The sequence below is a fragment of the Leptopilina heterotoma genome, unplaced genomic scaffold (genome assembly GCF_015476425.1).
Source record: "Leptopilina heterotoma isolate Lh14 unplaced genomic scaffold, ASM1547642v1 Lhet_55, whole genome shotgun sequence".
NCBI classification, from domain to species: domain Eukaryota; kingdom Metazoa; phylum Arthropoda; class Insecta; order Hymenoptera; family Figitidae; genus Leptopilina; species Leptopilina heterotoma.
The window spans coordinates 1,365,046-1,378,699 of NW_025111119.1; the positions used below are offsets into that span (position 1 = coordinate 1,365,046).

Here is a 13,654-nt window from a genome sequence, read left to right on the forward strand (position 1 = left end):
CTAGTCAGCGATCTAGTCGTATTAAAAAAAGTATCTTCTAGTCGATAGCGTCTTTAGATTAAAATATTTTCGATAGCTTTAAACATATATTATTCTTATCTGAATTTTCCCAGTGCTTAAAACATTTATGAATTCAATTTTTTATTACTTCAAGCAAATAAGATAAATTCAAAAATTTTGCGCTCTGTTGAAGAAAGGTAACAAATTTTAGGTTATATTTGTAATTTTCAGAATAAAAATACACAAAAAGAATCAAAACTCTTTAAAAACGATTGATCTTCAAATCTTCGTTATATCCAAAATTATTAATAAAAACTGATTTTAAATTAAAGACAGAAACTTTTGTTCTTTTAATTATTTTAAGGAAAAATTTAGGTTAAAATAACGAAAATAAGACAAACATAACCTTAAAATTCTGCCTTTCTTCATATTTACCATATTTACATAAATAAAAAAAAACAAAAAATGTGAAGAAAATCAAAATTCTAAAAATTAATTTAATCCTAACATCAAATATTAATTATTGTTTAATAATTATTATTAAATAATAAAAAAAAAATTGAAAGAAGCATAAAATTTCCCTACAGCTAGAATCTATATATGATCGTTTTTGCCAAAGATATTTAATCGTTAATTGATAAATGTACCAACTTATTTAATTTGTAAATTAATGTATAAAAATTGGCTTTTTTCTATATAGATCGAAAATATTATTACCAAATAGTATTCGATTAAATATAATATATATATATATATATATATAATAATAATAAAAAAAGAAAAATGAACAGTTTTAGAAATTGTGAAATCAATGTAAATAGCTTAGATAATAGGGACGAGAAAAAAAAGGAAAACACGAACAATTTTCATAAACTTTTAGCATTAAATATAATAATTGTTCATGTAATATATAATATTTATAATTCTAAAAAGAGCAGATATCTCAATAAAAGTTCTATATTTTTCAATATATACATATACATATATATAAATATATATTTTTTCTTTTTATTATTAAAAAAAAGTGAAGTGATTCATAAAAATGTGTTACTGAATAATTTTTACTTATAAATGAACAAACGAATAATGAAAAAGAAACATAAAATAGAAAAAATAAAAATAAAATTTATTTTTTCTTTTAATTTACAAAAATGTCTTTTTTGAAAAATAAAAGAAAAAATAAGAGAAAGTATAGAAGAAAAGAGAAATAAAAAAATTCATAGAATTTTTAAATTAAAAAAAAAATAGAATATTTTTAAATCCGAATGCAAAAACCGTCTTTATTTTTTTTTTGCCATCGCAGAGTTAAGAGCGGCCTACACCAGCTTTCTTATTAATTTCATTGGCCACTTTTCAAGGTCACGCAACTACGATTGGTCTTTGCGTCGCGACCTTGAAAATCAACCAATGAAATAAATGGGGAGGGAACATTTTTTAAGTAAAGGCGATTATTCCACCCGGATTTTAAATATATATTCTCCTATAATTATAAAATTGTTACATTATCAGAAAAAAATTTTACTATTCTATTTATTAATTTATTCGAAAAGAATTATTATATTTATATTTATTGCTCTCGAAAAGATTTCCAAAAAAATATTTTTTTTTAAAAACGCGATAAGAAAGCAAAAAAAGATTCGTAGTAATAAAAATTGTTCGTGTAAGTAATATGGTACAATAATGTAGTTTTTAGAATAATTGTTTAGTTTTAATATATACATGTTTCAATATGAATATTTAAGTATATATATATACATATATACAAAAAATAATTCAGATTCATACAGCTGGTGCATCAAAGAATAATTAAGTGGTATTAATTTGTTAATAAAATTTAATTAATTATAAAACAAAAAAAATTAATTAAATTAATTAACTAATTAAAAAATTTTTAATATAAAAAAAATTTCTAGTCATTGATTTTTTCCCGAGGGGGGATATTATTCGATTCTTAACTTGAGAATCAGTGCGACGATTCTATATATATTATGTGAAACTATAAAGTAAAAGCTTCGTATATGTATGTATATATATATATATATATATATAGTCGTGATGATAATATATGTAGACGATTATATATTCGTATGGATGTACCTATATTTATATTTCTAGTCTATTTCCATAACTGAAGAATTTTCTATATACACAGAATTGAGCGCCGATTACAAATAATAATATTTTAGTCGAGACTGTATTGATTTTTATTATCTAGTCGCGTTGACCCTCCATTGCATCTTGCTTTTAACTATAGATAAAAGTCTTTCAAACATGATCAATAATTTTTCAATCTGTACATTTTTTTTCTTTTATATATAATTAATTTATATTTTTTTTCCCAATTTTTTTGTAATTTAAAAAATTTTTTAATTTTAAACTTAAAAAAATTCTCAATTTTTCGAATAAATTAAATTTAAATAAATTAAATATTTTTTAAAACAAAAAATGCTTTGAATGAAATAAATTTTTATTTTTTAAAATTTAAGGCTAAAAGCAAGATGCAAAAAGGTTAAAAGAAAAATAATAATTCGAATTCATTTTTCAAAAACAAACTGAAAACTTTAAAAAGAAAAAAAATCTTTCCTTATATGGATATAATAGTTAATATTATAAGGTGTGTGCAATTTTCAGTTCCAATTATGTTTTTAGTTTGCGTTCTATTTTTCATTCTACTCGCTAGAATTGAAAGAGTAAAAGTCTAGTCCAAAGAATCTAGTTATTTAAATCACGACTCGAATTCGTTTATTGTTTAAGGCAACAAATATATTGTAATTTTTGAAAAAAGTTATTTAATTTATCCAAATTTTAAAAAATTTATAATTTAATTTATCAAAATTTTAAAAAATTATAATTTAAAAAAAAAATTTTTAATTTTTTAAAATTTTAGAAAAATGAAATTTTTAACTATATATTTTTAATGGCCTGTCAAAGTAGGTGCAATTTTTGCATAGTTTCTATAAAACAATCGTATTTATTCCGGCATCCCCTCAAGTTTAAATTTTTTAATAGAAAAATTAAATTAAAAAAAAAATTTGTAAGTTTAATTTTTTTAAAATCTTAGAAATATTAAATTTCCAAAGTCTTCAAGTTTAAATTATTTAAAATCTTAGTGACATTACATTTCAAATAATTTTTATAACTTCAATATTATTTTATAACTTCAAATATTTTTTTGATAAATTAAATTACTTTTTTTGAAAAAAATAGTTCTTTAGTAAAATATTTTCAAAAATATGTAAAATTGTATAATTTTGCGAACATTTAGTTTTAAGAGAAATAGAAAAATGTCGACTGCGCAAATTTTTGTTCTAAGTACGCATATACTACTCATATCTATATATAATAAAAGAGCTTTTTTGAATTGACAAAACAAATTTTTTTAATGTCTATAGTTTTTCGGGAAATATGCAATTATTATTTTTTATATTTTATACATTAAGTGGAAAAAAAATATATTGTATATATATAAAGCATTTTTGATTTTATATTAAATATAATATATACATATTATATAATTAATTGCGTTTCATCGAAAAATTATATTATACTGTAAATTTAGAATATTTCTCGCCGTAAATTATATTGTTAATTGTTAGGTATAATAAAATGGTTGCACATTTTTTTGTCCTTTGTTTCGAAATTTAATTATATAAGCGCACTAATTTTTTTATATATACTATTATTTATATGGAATTAAATATTAAAAAGTGTAAAATCTATCCAAAATTTTTTTTTAAATCTTTTGAAGTTATCCATAAACCGATTGTTTGTAAAAATAAAAAAAATTTTTTGTAAAAATTAACTCCAATATTTTAACTTGAAAAATTTTTATTTGAAATTTCATATATAAAAATCAGACGTCTGCAACCTTCATTATACTATCAAATAAAATTAAAAAAATTAAATTATTAATACAAAAATAATGGTTTATTTAATTTTAATATTGCGACGAAATTTGTATCGTTTTTTGCGCTCTTCTGATCTTTGTTTTTTTCGAAAAAACTTTTTTTTTGTAAATATAATGAATGTGACTACCGAATTGTAAAAATGTATGATATGGTTTTGTAGTCTTAGAAACGAAATAATTTTTCTGTAATTATCAAAAAGAAATAAAAAGAAGAAATCTCTAATAAATAATCGCTAAATCGTAGAGCACATTTTATTGTTCAGAAAAAAAAAATTCTACTACGAATATTCTATGTAAGCTGTTCACATGTGTAAATTTCCTTATCGAAATACAAACGTCTTTACATTAAATCTCTCGCATTATGTTTATTTATAGATATTTACCCTCTTTTTATTATTATTTTTTATATTCTAATTTATAAAATTAATAAAAAATATTTATAATTTATTTTAAAAAATCAAATATTTAATTTAAAAAATGTTCTCATTTTCCAATTATAGTCATTTTTATCTCTTTTAATACTTTTTTTAATTTTAGTTCTTTTTTCAATTATTTTTAATTTAGATACGAAAGAAGTTATACTGACTGCGAAGATTTCGAAGCGTATTTTTTTAATATAAATTATCTATATATAGAAGAAAAGTAAACTTTAAAATTATTTCAAAAAAAGGACAGATTTGATACAAGAAAATAAAAAAAATTTTAATGAATAGTCAAAAAAAAATTTTTTTGATAAGAAAAAAAATTTGTTAAAAAAATTTGAAAAAAAAGATTTTACTCTTGAGAAGAAATATTAAAAAAAAAAAAATTTCTATACACTATTGGTCTAGCTAGAGCTAATAAATAAATGATTCAAGTGAATAAAAACTGATTCGAATTCTTATTGTCCAAGGATGATGTAGTTCAATATTAGAGGTACTCTTTTGAGCTTCTTACATAATGCCTCTCATATAGAACCCATACAGAAAAGGGATTGGTTTGCCCTGTAATCTTCGCGGGACCTTTGTGCCAAAAGGATAAAAAGATAAATCTCACCCTCTTCTCTTTTTTTCCTCTTTCCACAAGCGAACATTTTAAAATCCCTGACATATATTTTTTTCCCCTAAAAGTATTCACGACATTTTTTTACATTAATTTCAACTATATATCTGAACTTTGTCATTTTAATTTAGTGACAAATTGAATTTTTGTCTAATAAAAAAAAATTCTACCTAAATTGCATATTTTTATTAAAAAAAAAATAAAATCTTGTTCCATCATAATAAGTACAAATCCAATGACCATCACTAAATACAGTTTTAATAGGCTTTTGTTTTTTTTTTTCAATAGGAAGAATAAATTCAAGTGATTGTAAAAACAAAGTACTTTGCATATTAAAAACAAAATTTGAATCACTTTTTAATATATGAGAAAAAATCATTCTTTCCGATCCAAATAAAAAGAGAAATAACTTCTTTTTTAACGTTTCGACGATAACAAGCGTTCTCATCAGAAACTAAAATTAATTTAGAAAAAATTATTTGTTAATATATTTTTTATATATAATCAAAAGAACATTGGATAATTAATAGTAATATAGATAATTCAAAAAAGTATAATACAAATTTTTCGTTCCGATCAGAATCGTGTTTGAAGGCACGAGTGGACGGACGAATGTCACGTCGTCAACTAAATCGTTTAATCGACGAAAGTAGAGGCATCGCAATACATTCAAAAGACACAATACAATTTAAGATGCGAATGAATACATTTAAAAGCAGATTTAGGACCTTGAAATAAGAGAGATTACTTTTTAATATCTTTTTTCTAATTTCTAAAAAAACGTTACCTTTAGGCGTGCTTTACGCAAATTCTTCACTGTGCGTTGAAGCTGAAACTACTTGAAGAACATAGAGAGGAAACTCAAGTTTGTATTGCTACAGATGGAGCTGCGATCATTCAGGCAAGTTTTTGCTATTTTTATAACATTTTCGATACTTTGAATATATTTTTTCTAATTAGCTCATTCATTTTCAAAATATAATAATTATTATTATATTATAATTACAATTTTAAAAAAGTAGCAAAGAAAATATACAGAAAGGTATCAATAAAGAATAGATTCGCGGAAATAGTTCACGAACGCATTGCGCATGAGTTAGAAAGTATAAAAATTAAATTTTAGGTTAGGTTACGAGTAACAAACAATTTATAAAAGTACAATATACTTAACTATAAATTACAGTGTGATTTATAAATTTTTTCTGCAATATTTTTGTTGCCAATAATTTAAAATAATAATAATAATATAATAATAATATCAGTTAAGATAATTTACTTAGGGGTTATTCATAAACTACGTAAGACTTTAAGGAGGAAGTGGGGAGGGGGGGGTTAAATATTTTTACGGTCAATAGAAAAAGGGAGGGGGGGGGGTAAAATTTCAAAAAAATATTACATAATCCCTTAATTGAGCAAGCAATATGAATTTTTTAGTTAAGCCACTTCCCACCAGGATCCGGATCTAGGTGAATTACTATAGATTTTAGGTAAAGTATCAATAACGTCCTATCAGGAAATAAAATAAAAAATATATATTCTCATAAAATATATCAAAATTGAATCTTCAAAAACATATATATATATTGTATATATATATATGTTTGAAGATATGAGGTTATAACTGACAATTTATCAATGAAACGAGGCGTTCTATAAACATGTACATACAAAAAAAAGGGTAAGGGTTTTAGGAGTGAGAGGCGAAGGGGGGGAGGAAAATGGACAAATTTATCGAGATTTTGATGCGCGTGAGGCGATTCATGTGTGAAGAAGTCACACTCACCCTTTTATGATATCGCGTCGTACATATAGAGAGGGGCGAAGATGGCACTTGCCGTTGAAAATTCTATTTTCTCGCCGAATAGCAAAGCGAAGATGACAAAGTCGGGAGAAAATTGAGAAATTGCTTCTTCCTCTTTTTCAAGCAATAGTATAGCTGTGGCGCGTCTCTCCTCCGTGACAGGAAATAGTGCCGTTCTTCGAGATATACTCCTGTGGGACCTTGGATGGTAAAACCCTTATGGAACTAAGTGGATTCCTGGTTCCTTTGTTGGTTGCAGTGAAGTCGTTCGGACTTTTTATGTGTACTATATATATATACGAGTACATACATATGTATACTTAACAGAAAAAAGAACAAAGAGGGAAAAAAATAATACTAAAATGGTTTCCATAGTTTCGAAATGTAACATAACCTCGAAAAAAATTTAAATTGCTTTTTTGCAAGGGGAAGCATCACTAAATAGGGTAGGACTATTTTTTCTACGTTAATCCTAATATTTCACAGCGATTTGAAGAAAAAATAGATACTAATTTTGTTTTGAATAATTCTAAATTTTATTGTCAGTTTAATTTTTCAGTTTGTAAAGTTCTTTCTTCTTCTTAAATGACTTGAGGCTTGCGTTTTGGCCTATTTATTACCCGTTATGCCATTGATTGTCGAACATAGAACGGAAACTCATTTACTGTTCACGTTCCATCAAATGGCGCTGCGATCGATTAGGTAAGAGTTTACAGGTAACTGCATATATGCTGTCCTTACGGTTCGCACACATGACACCTTTTTGAAAACCGCGTCATTTCTATTATAATTTTGTAGTTCGTGGCTAAAGTACTAAACAAATTTGCCACGAACTAGTAACATAATGGTAGAAATGCCACGGTTTTTAAAAAATGTATATGCAAACCGGAAGGACAGAAATATCAAAGAGAATTTAGTATCTAAATACAGTTTTCGACAATTTAGTTAATTTTATTGAAAAATTCACTTACCCTTCCCCTCCCTGTGTTTATTACGATAAAAATGAGGTTAATTTGACGCAGCTCGTCTCTCCTACGCTACGGAGATTTCTCTTTATATAAAAAAAGACCAAAACGAATCCAGGGTGGATCAAGACGTTCTGGTACAAATTATATAATTGTTTCTCTGTCCTGACCCCTCTGACATGACATCGTATGTGGCTGTGGCATTTTTTTCCAACCCTACGAGCACACACACACACACACACACACACACACATGTATACAACATAAAGAAGGGTTCATGGCTGCCTCTCCCTAATGCACTCGACTGTCAGGAAGTGAAATACCCCAGTGTAAAACATACCAACCTCCGATAAATCCCTCTGAGGTTCATCAAAATTGTTTCCATTTCTTAAATTTACGACGAATTGTCGAAGTCAATTTTATATTCTATTGTGTACAGGTAACTGCTTATATGCTGTCCTTCCGGTTTTCACATCCTTTCTATCATGTTATTAGTTCATGGCAAAGTGTATAATGTTAGCCACGAACTAATAAGATTATAATAGAAATGCTACGGTTTTCAGTATTAAGGCAAGTGCACAATAAAAAATTTTTTAACTTTTACATAATATAGAATAGATAGTGAACGGTTTTCTAAAAAAGGTACTTATAAATAAAAAGTTTATTAAAAATTTAAATATTATAAAAATATAATTCTCTTAAAAACTATATAAAATCGTTCGTAAAGTGTGAAAATAACGAAAGTATACAGTATTCACTTCAATCGTTATAACAGAAAAATGTATTTGAGTGTTGAGAGATTGGGAAAAGGATCAACATGTGACAACAGTTTCGGTGCTTCAAATATGTATACTCTCTCTCTCTCTATATATATATAAGGAAAAATAGTAACCGATTAGGAATTGCGAGATGAAAGCTCGGGGATAAACGGTTTGTTGGCAAAAGTATTTGAGAGATGAGCAAACAGTTTTCAAGCTTTTATCACTCGGCAAACAATGGTCGCATTCAAAGATTGTATATGCTGGACAGTACAAAAGATGGTGACCACAATATCGTTCTGATCCCTCATCGCCACAACTAACACCTTCGAATGATATTTAATAACTGTAAAAGCTTTCGGAAATTCTCACGTTCAAGCGATTTATATTTCTTTATACACGTTATTTAATTTGTTATTTTCAATAATTTATCTTTTTAAATAAGGAAAAAATTGTACTATGCTTCAAAATATATACTATTTTTACACTCTATGATTTTTACTAAAAAAAAAGGAGCAAATGTATAACAGTTTGTAGGTTATACCGGAACTTATCCATAGAATTAGTGGCGCCAGTTGTACCGTGGATATTATGGTAACTAATTAAATGCGCCACTGGTCAAATTTCAATTTTTTTCAACTACCCAACCCTGTAAGTTAGTTAACTGAGTAAAATGACGCGTTTGTCCGGTGTCACTTTTCACAATTAGGGCATTTAGGGGTTTACCTGAATTTACCTAATTCACGTATGCCACAATCAAGTTGCACAATAGTACTAATAAAAAAATGGTAAATCTAATGGTAATCTACTAAATTAGTTAGAAGGTGAGAAATCTTTAATTAATTTAATAGCGGAACGTCTCTAATTTCAATATTTTAGGAGGATTCAAAATTACAGACTCGAGGCCCTCGAGGCTCAATAGAAGAAAATACAATACATTTTAAGGTTATGTTTACTGACAAGCGTCAATATAAAAAAAAAATTATAAATTAAAATTCAAGCACAATAGAAAATAAAGTTGTTTTTTTATAAGATCGCTGTTTATTACGCCTACTTTCAGAAAATATAGTCCTTGGTAATCTGGTTTAGAAAAAAATCCATAAAATTGGCCTACACATCAATAATGACATTCTTCCCTTATAATCGAAAAATTCCTCAATTCGAAACAAAAATTCTTCGCTTATAATGGAAAAATGCCATTATTTTTACTATTGGAAGTCTTCATTGACATTTTTCGCTACATCCCAGTAAGAAAATTCTCTCTTTGAAACTGAAGACATTAGCGGTTAGTCACTGAAGAAAGAGCTCGAGATAAAAAGTTTGCATATTTACTCGTTCTATTATAAAATTCGTAAAATAAATAAATTATTAAAAAAAAACAAAAATTTTTTTAAATTCATACTTTGAGGATGAAAATCAATTTTTAATATCATTGTATGAAATTTTTCATCCAAAGATTTTTTTTCCTCTCGTCTAAAGATAATTATTTTTCTGGATAAGATGAATTAGAGAAATGTATTTCGATCTTTTAGGATTCGTATTCATGGCAAGGATCATCCGTTGGAAAAAAAAGTATCTTAAGTAAGTCTTTAACCAACCATGTGCTCAGTTCCTCGCGGTTCTTTGATATTATATATAAGGGGGTTGCTTTCACAAAGAATGAAATAAATATAACCGCGTCCTCTAATCCTAGCTCTCTTTCGCAAGTTGAAAAATCGTCATTAAAAATTGTCATATCTTCCTTCTATTAATAAAAGAAGAAAAATTTAATAAATAAAAATTATTCAAGGAAATAAGAAATATGTAGAACAGTTTTATTTTTTCGTCAAAAGAATAAATAGAAAATTAAAAAATGATATTTGTTTGTGAAGAAAAATAAATTGAATTTCAATTTGAAAATGTCAATAATGTGAAATGAAAATGGACTTTTTGAAATAAAAGAAGTTTTTTTGATAAGATTCTTTTATAAAATAAATAGATCTGAAAGTTGTATTTTTATCTTTATATATTTCTTATTTCCATGGGATATTTTTTCTTCTGTTCTCTGAGACAGTTTCAAATTTCCGCTCAGCTGGACAGAATGAATATGAAGAGACGTTATGGACACTAGTGCTTTCTGGATGGCGAATAGAATTGTGTCTCTTTTACTCTTCAAAGGAAACCGCAGAGAAATATGGTCAACTTAATGATGTGGTCGAACTTGTTGACAAACCCTAACCCCACCTAGGCGACAATTGACGTATTTCTACATTTTAACAATTATCACAAGTTAGCCAGGCAGAAATTTACAACAATTAAATATAAATCACAACTGAAATCTATATATAAATTCTGGAATTTGTACCCTATGACAAACGGGTTGAAATTTTTTAAATGTTATAGGCTAGCCTCGAGACTAGCCTATAACATTTAAAAAATTTAATTTATAAACTAGAAGTGATCACTTTTAGATTATAAATGAACCCTTTGCCACTTTTTGCACCCTTTTTGCCACCGGAATATATAAATTTTGAAATTTATACCCTAAGACAAACAGGTTGAATATTTTAAAATTTCTTAAATGTTATAGGCTACCCACAAGGCTAGCCTATAACATTTAAAAAATTTAATTTATAAACCAGAAGTGATCACTTTTAGATTATAAATTAACCCTTTACCCACTTTTGACTATAATTCCCATAGTTCTAAAGATAAAAGGAAATTACTTTTTTTTAAAAATATTTCCTAAAGTATGGAGCCCCAAAAATTTTTGAAACAATTTGGTCAACGATTCTTTATTAAAAGAATTAAAATTCAAAGATAACATTATAATCAATTAGTACTTTTTTTTACAAGAACGTTATCGTATTTCATTTTTGTTGCGAAAAATAAAATAAAAGTATGTGACTTAAAAATAAAACTTTCGTTATGTTAAATATCTTTTTACATGGGATGGATTTTTCTTAATCTGAATCTGTGAAAATTGAGAGTGCAGTAGGGCTGGAGATATTCATGTCGAAATCCTTTCCACTGGACAGAAAAGAGTTCTTTGAAGAGTCTGACCAACTGGTGAATGAGCTTTCACGTCCCGACTAAAAAATGGGTGGTAAGAAGTCAAAAAATTAGATTAACAAGTCAAGCAGACGAAAAAAATCTTACTGTAATAAAAGTAACTTTTTCTTCTTATAATAAATCAAAAATACCTTCGTAAATGTTCTGCAACCAAAATCTGAATTCTCCTCCGCAGACAAATTACCATTATCATTAATTCGTTCCCTTATCCTTCTCTCGAATTGATATAATTCCTCTCGTAATTTCTCAACAACTTCCTCAAGTTTTCGCGTCACTGCCTCATCGTCAGTCCAAAAAATTTCATCCTCCACATCAAAATACCGAAAACCAATTCTCGAATCAAATAAATTGTAATTTTTCCCCCTCTTCATTAGCAATGATTCATTGTCAGTCGATCGAAAGGAATTTTTTTCCGTTCTCTGTTCATTTACAGAAAAATCCGTATGAATTCCAGAATCAACAGATTCAATCAAATTTTTCGTTTCATTCAATTCAAAATTTCTCCATTCAGAATCATTATTATTATTATCTTCTCCAACTAAATTTAAAAAATTTTCCTCTCCTTTCTTTATTTTTATCACAGCTTTTGGTATTAGAGATTTTTTTGGACTTTTCTTCACACGAAATGTTTCTGGTGATAAATTATTTTTCTCCAAATAGTTGGTAATTTTATTATTTTTCGATAAAATATTCTTTTCCGGGCAATTGTCGATAATTTTTTGTCTATTTTCATTTTTCTCATCGTTTCGTAATATTCGTTGGGGTAATTTTGAAGAAATTGGTGATGTTAGTTTAATATTTTCTTCAATTTGTTGATTTTTGGCGAAATCCTCATCTATTCGGGTTTTTATACTTTTGAGAATTTCCGATTCGACGGAATCTGTTTTCATATAATTTACAAGCGATTCATATTTGAAATTATCTAGTTTTCGTAATTCTGTTTCGCAAAAAATTTCCCCGTCATCGAAAATTTGATTTTCAGTTAAAATTTCATCTAACGATGAATTGCGTTTCAATTTTTCCGATAATGTGTCCTCGCAAAATATTATCGATTCACTTGTTGCAATTGTTTCCGGAATTTTTGTTTTTTTCGGAATTTTCGATTTTTTTGAATATTTCGAATTTTCCTCAATCTTTGCATTTTTTCGACTCTTTGAATTACCGGCAGTTTTCTCTTTTTCACTATTTTCCAAATGTTTAGAATTTTCCAAATTTCTCAAATTTTCTTTCAAATTTTCCGATTTTTGAAATTTTTTTGATTTTTCCGATTCAAAATTTGTCGATTTTGGAAAATTTTTGAAACTTTTGCAGTTTTTCAAATTAGCGTTTAAATTTTCAGATGTAGAAGTTTCTTGACTTTTCGTCATATCAAATTTTTCATTATTTTCAAATTTGAAAGAATTTCGAAAATTTTTCCTATTTTTTAAATATAAATTTTCGCTTTTTTTCGAACTATTTAAAGTCTTCGGTGAACTTTCACCACACTTGAAATTATTGACATTTTTTGAATTCTCATTTTTGAAAGTTCTACAATTTTCCATCATTTTAAAATTTTGCGATTTTTGACGATTTCCCCGATTTTTTTCATCATTATTTTCCAATTCTTGAGGATTTTTTCTCTCATAAAATTTCCAATTTTTATCACTTTCACAATTTTTTCCCCCTTCATCTGAACTCGATGTATTGTCATTATTTTTAATCTTCCCCTCAATTAATTTTTGAAGAGAAGAATTTTCCGTGTTTTCATTTTTTTTGAGAAAATTTTCATCAATTCGCATTTGTTTATTTCTTCGTTGTCGTCGTTGTCGTCGAATTTTTCGTGAATTACGTTGAATTTCATGAAAGGAATTTGTCAAATGAATTTTTGTTTCTGAAAATGATTTCAATGAATTTCGCGTACATTGAATGCAATTGCAATTAATTGTCGTTGATTTTTCCGAATGTAAAATATTATCCAGTGATTGTGTTTTAATTGGTTTTCGACTATTAAAAAAATCGAGCCAAAATTTATTTTTAAAAATTTTTTCAAATTGCGATTTTTTGTCTTGTTTTTCATTTTCAATTGTCGATAGATTATATTTTAAACCAATTGAATTAATTGTCGGCTCATCGGGACCGAAACGTTGAATAT

At 26.5% G+C, this 13,654-nt stretch overlaps 1 protein-coding gene across 1 annotated transcript; it reads right to left on the reverse strand.

The window, feature by feature from the left end:
* Window positions 1-11,360: 11,360 nt before the first annotated feature.
* LOC122508687 lies at window positions 11,361-11,901 on the reverse strand. Its single transcript, XM_043622175.1, has 2 exons — window positions 11,655-11,901; window positions 11,361-11,543 (listed from the first exon to the last, which is right to left on the reverse strand). Exons 1-2 carry the CDS (start codon window positions 11,892-11,894, stop codon window positions 11,415-11,417), a joined length of 369 nt encoding a protein of 122 aa, XP_043478110.1. The 5' UTR covers window positions 11,895-11,901; the 3' UTR covers window positions 11,361-11,414.
* Between the last annotated feature and the right edge of the window lie 1,753 nt (window positions 11,902-13,654).

Coding starts and splice junctions, on each gene's coding strand:
- LOC122508687 (XM_043622175.1), bottom strand. CDS start 11,894: ATGAAGAGGGGGAAAAATTACAATTTATTTGATTCGAGAATTGGTTTT. Junction 11,544..11,654: donor GTTGCAGAACATTTACGAAG/GTATTTTTGATT, acceptor CCCATTTTTTAG/TCGGGACGTGAAAGCTCATT.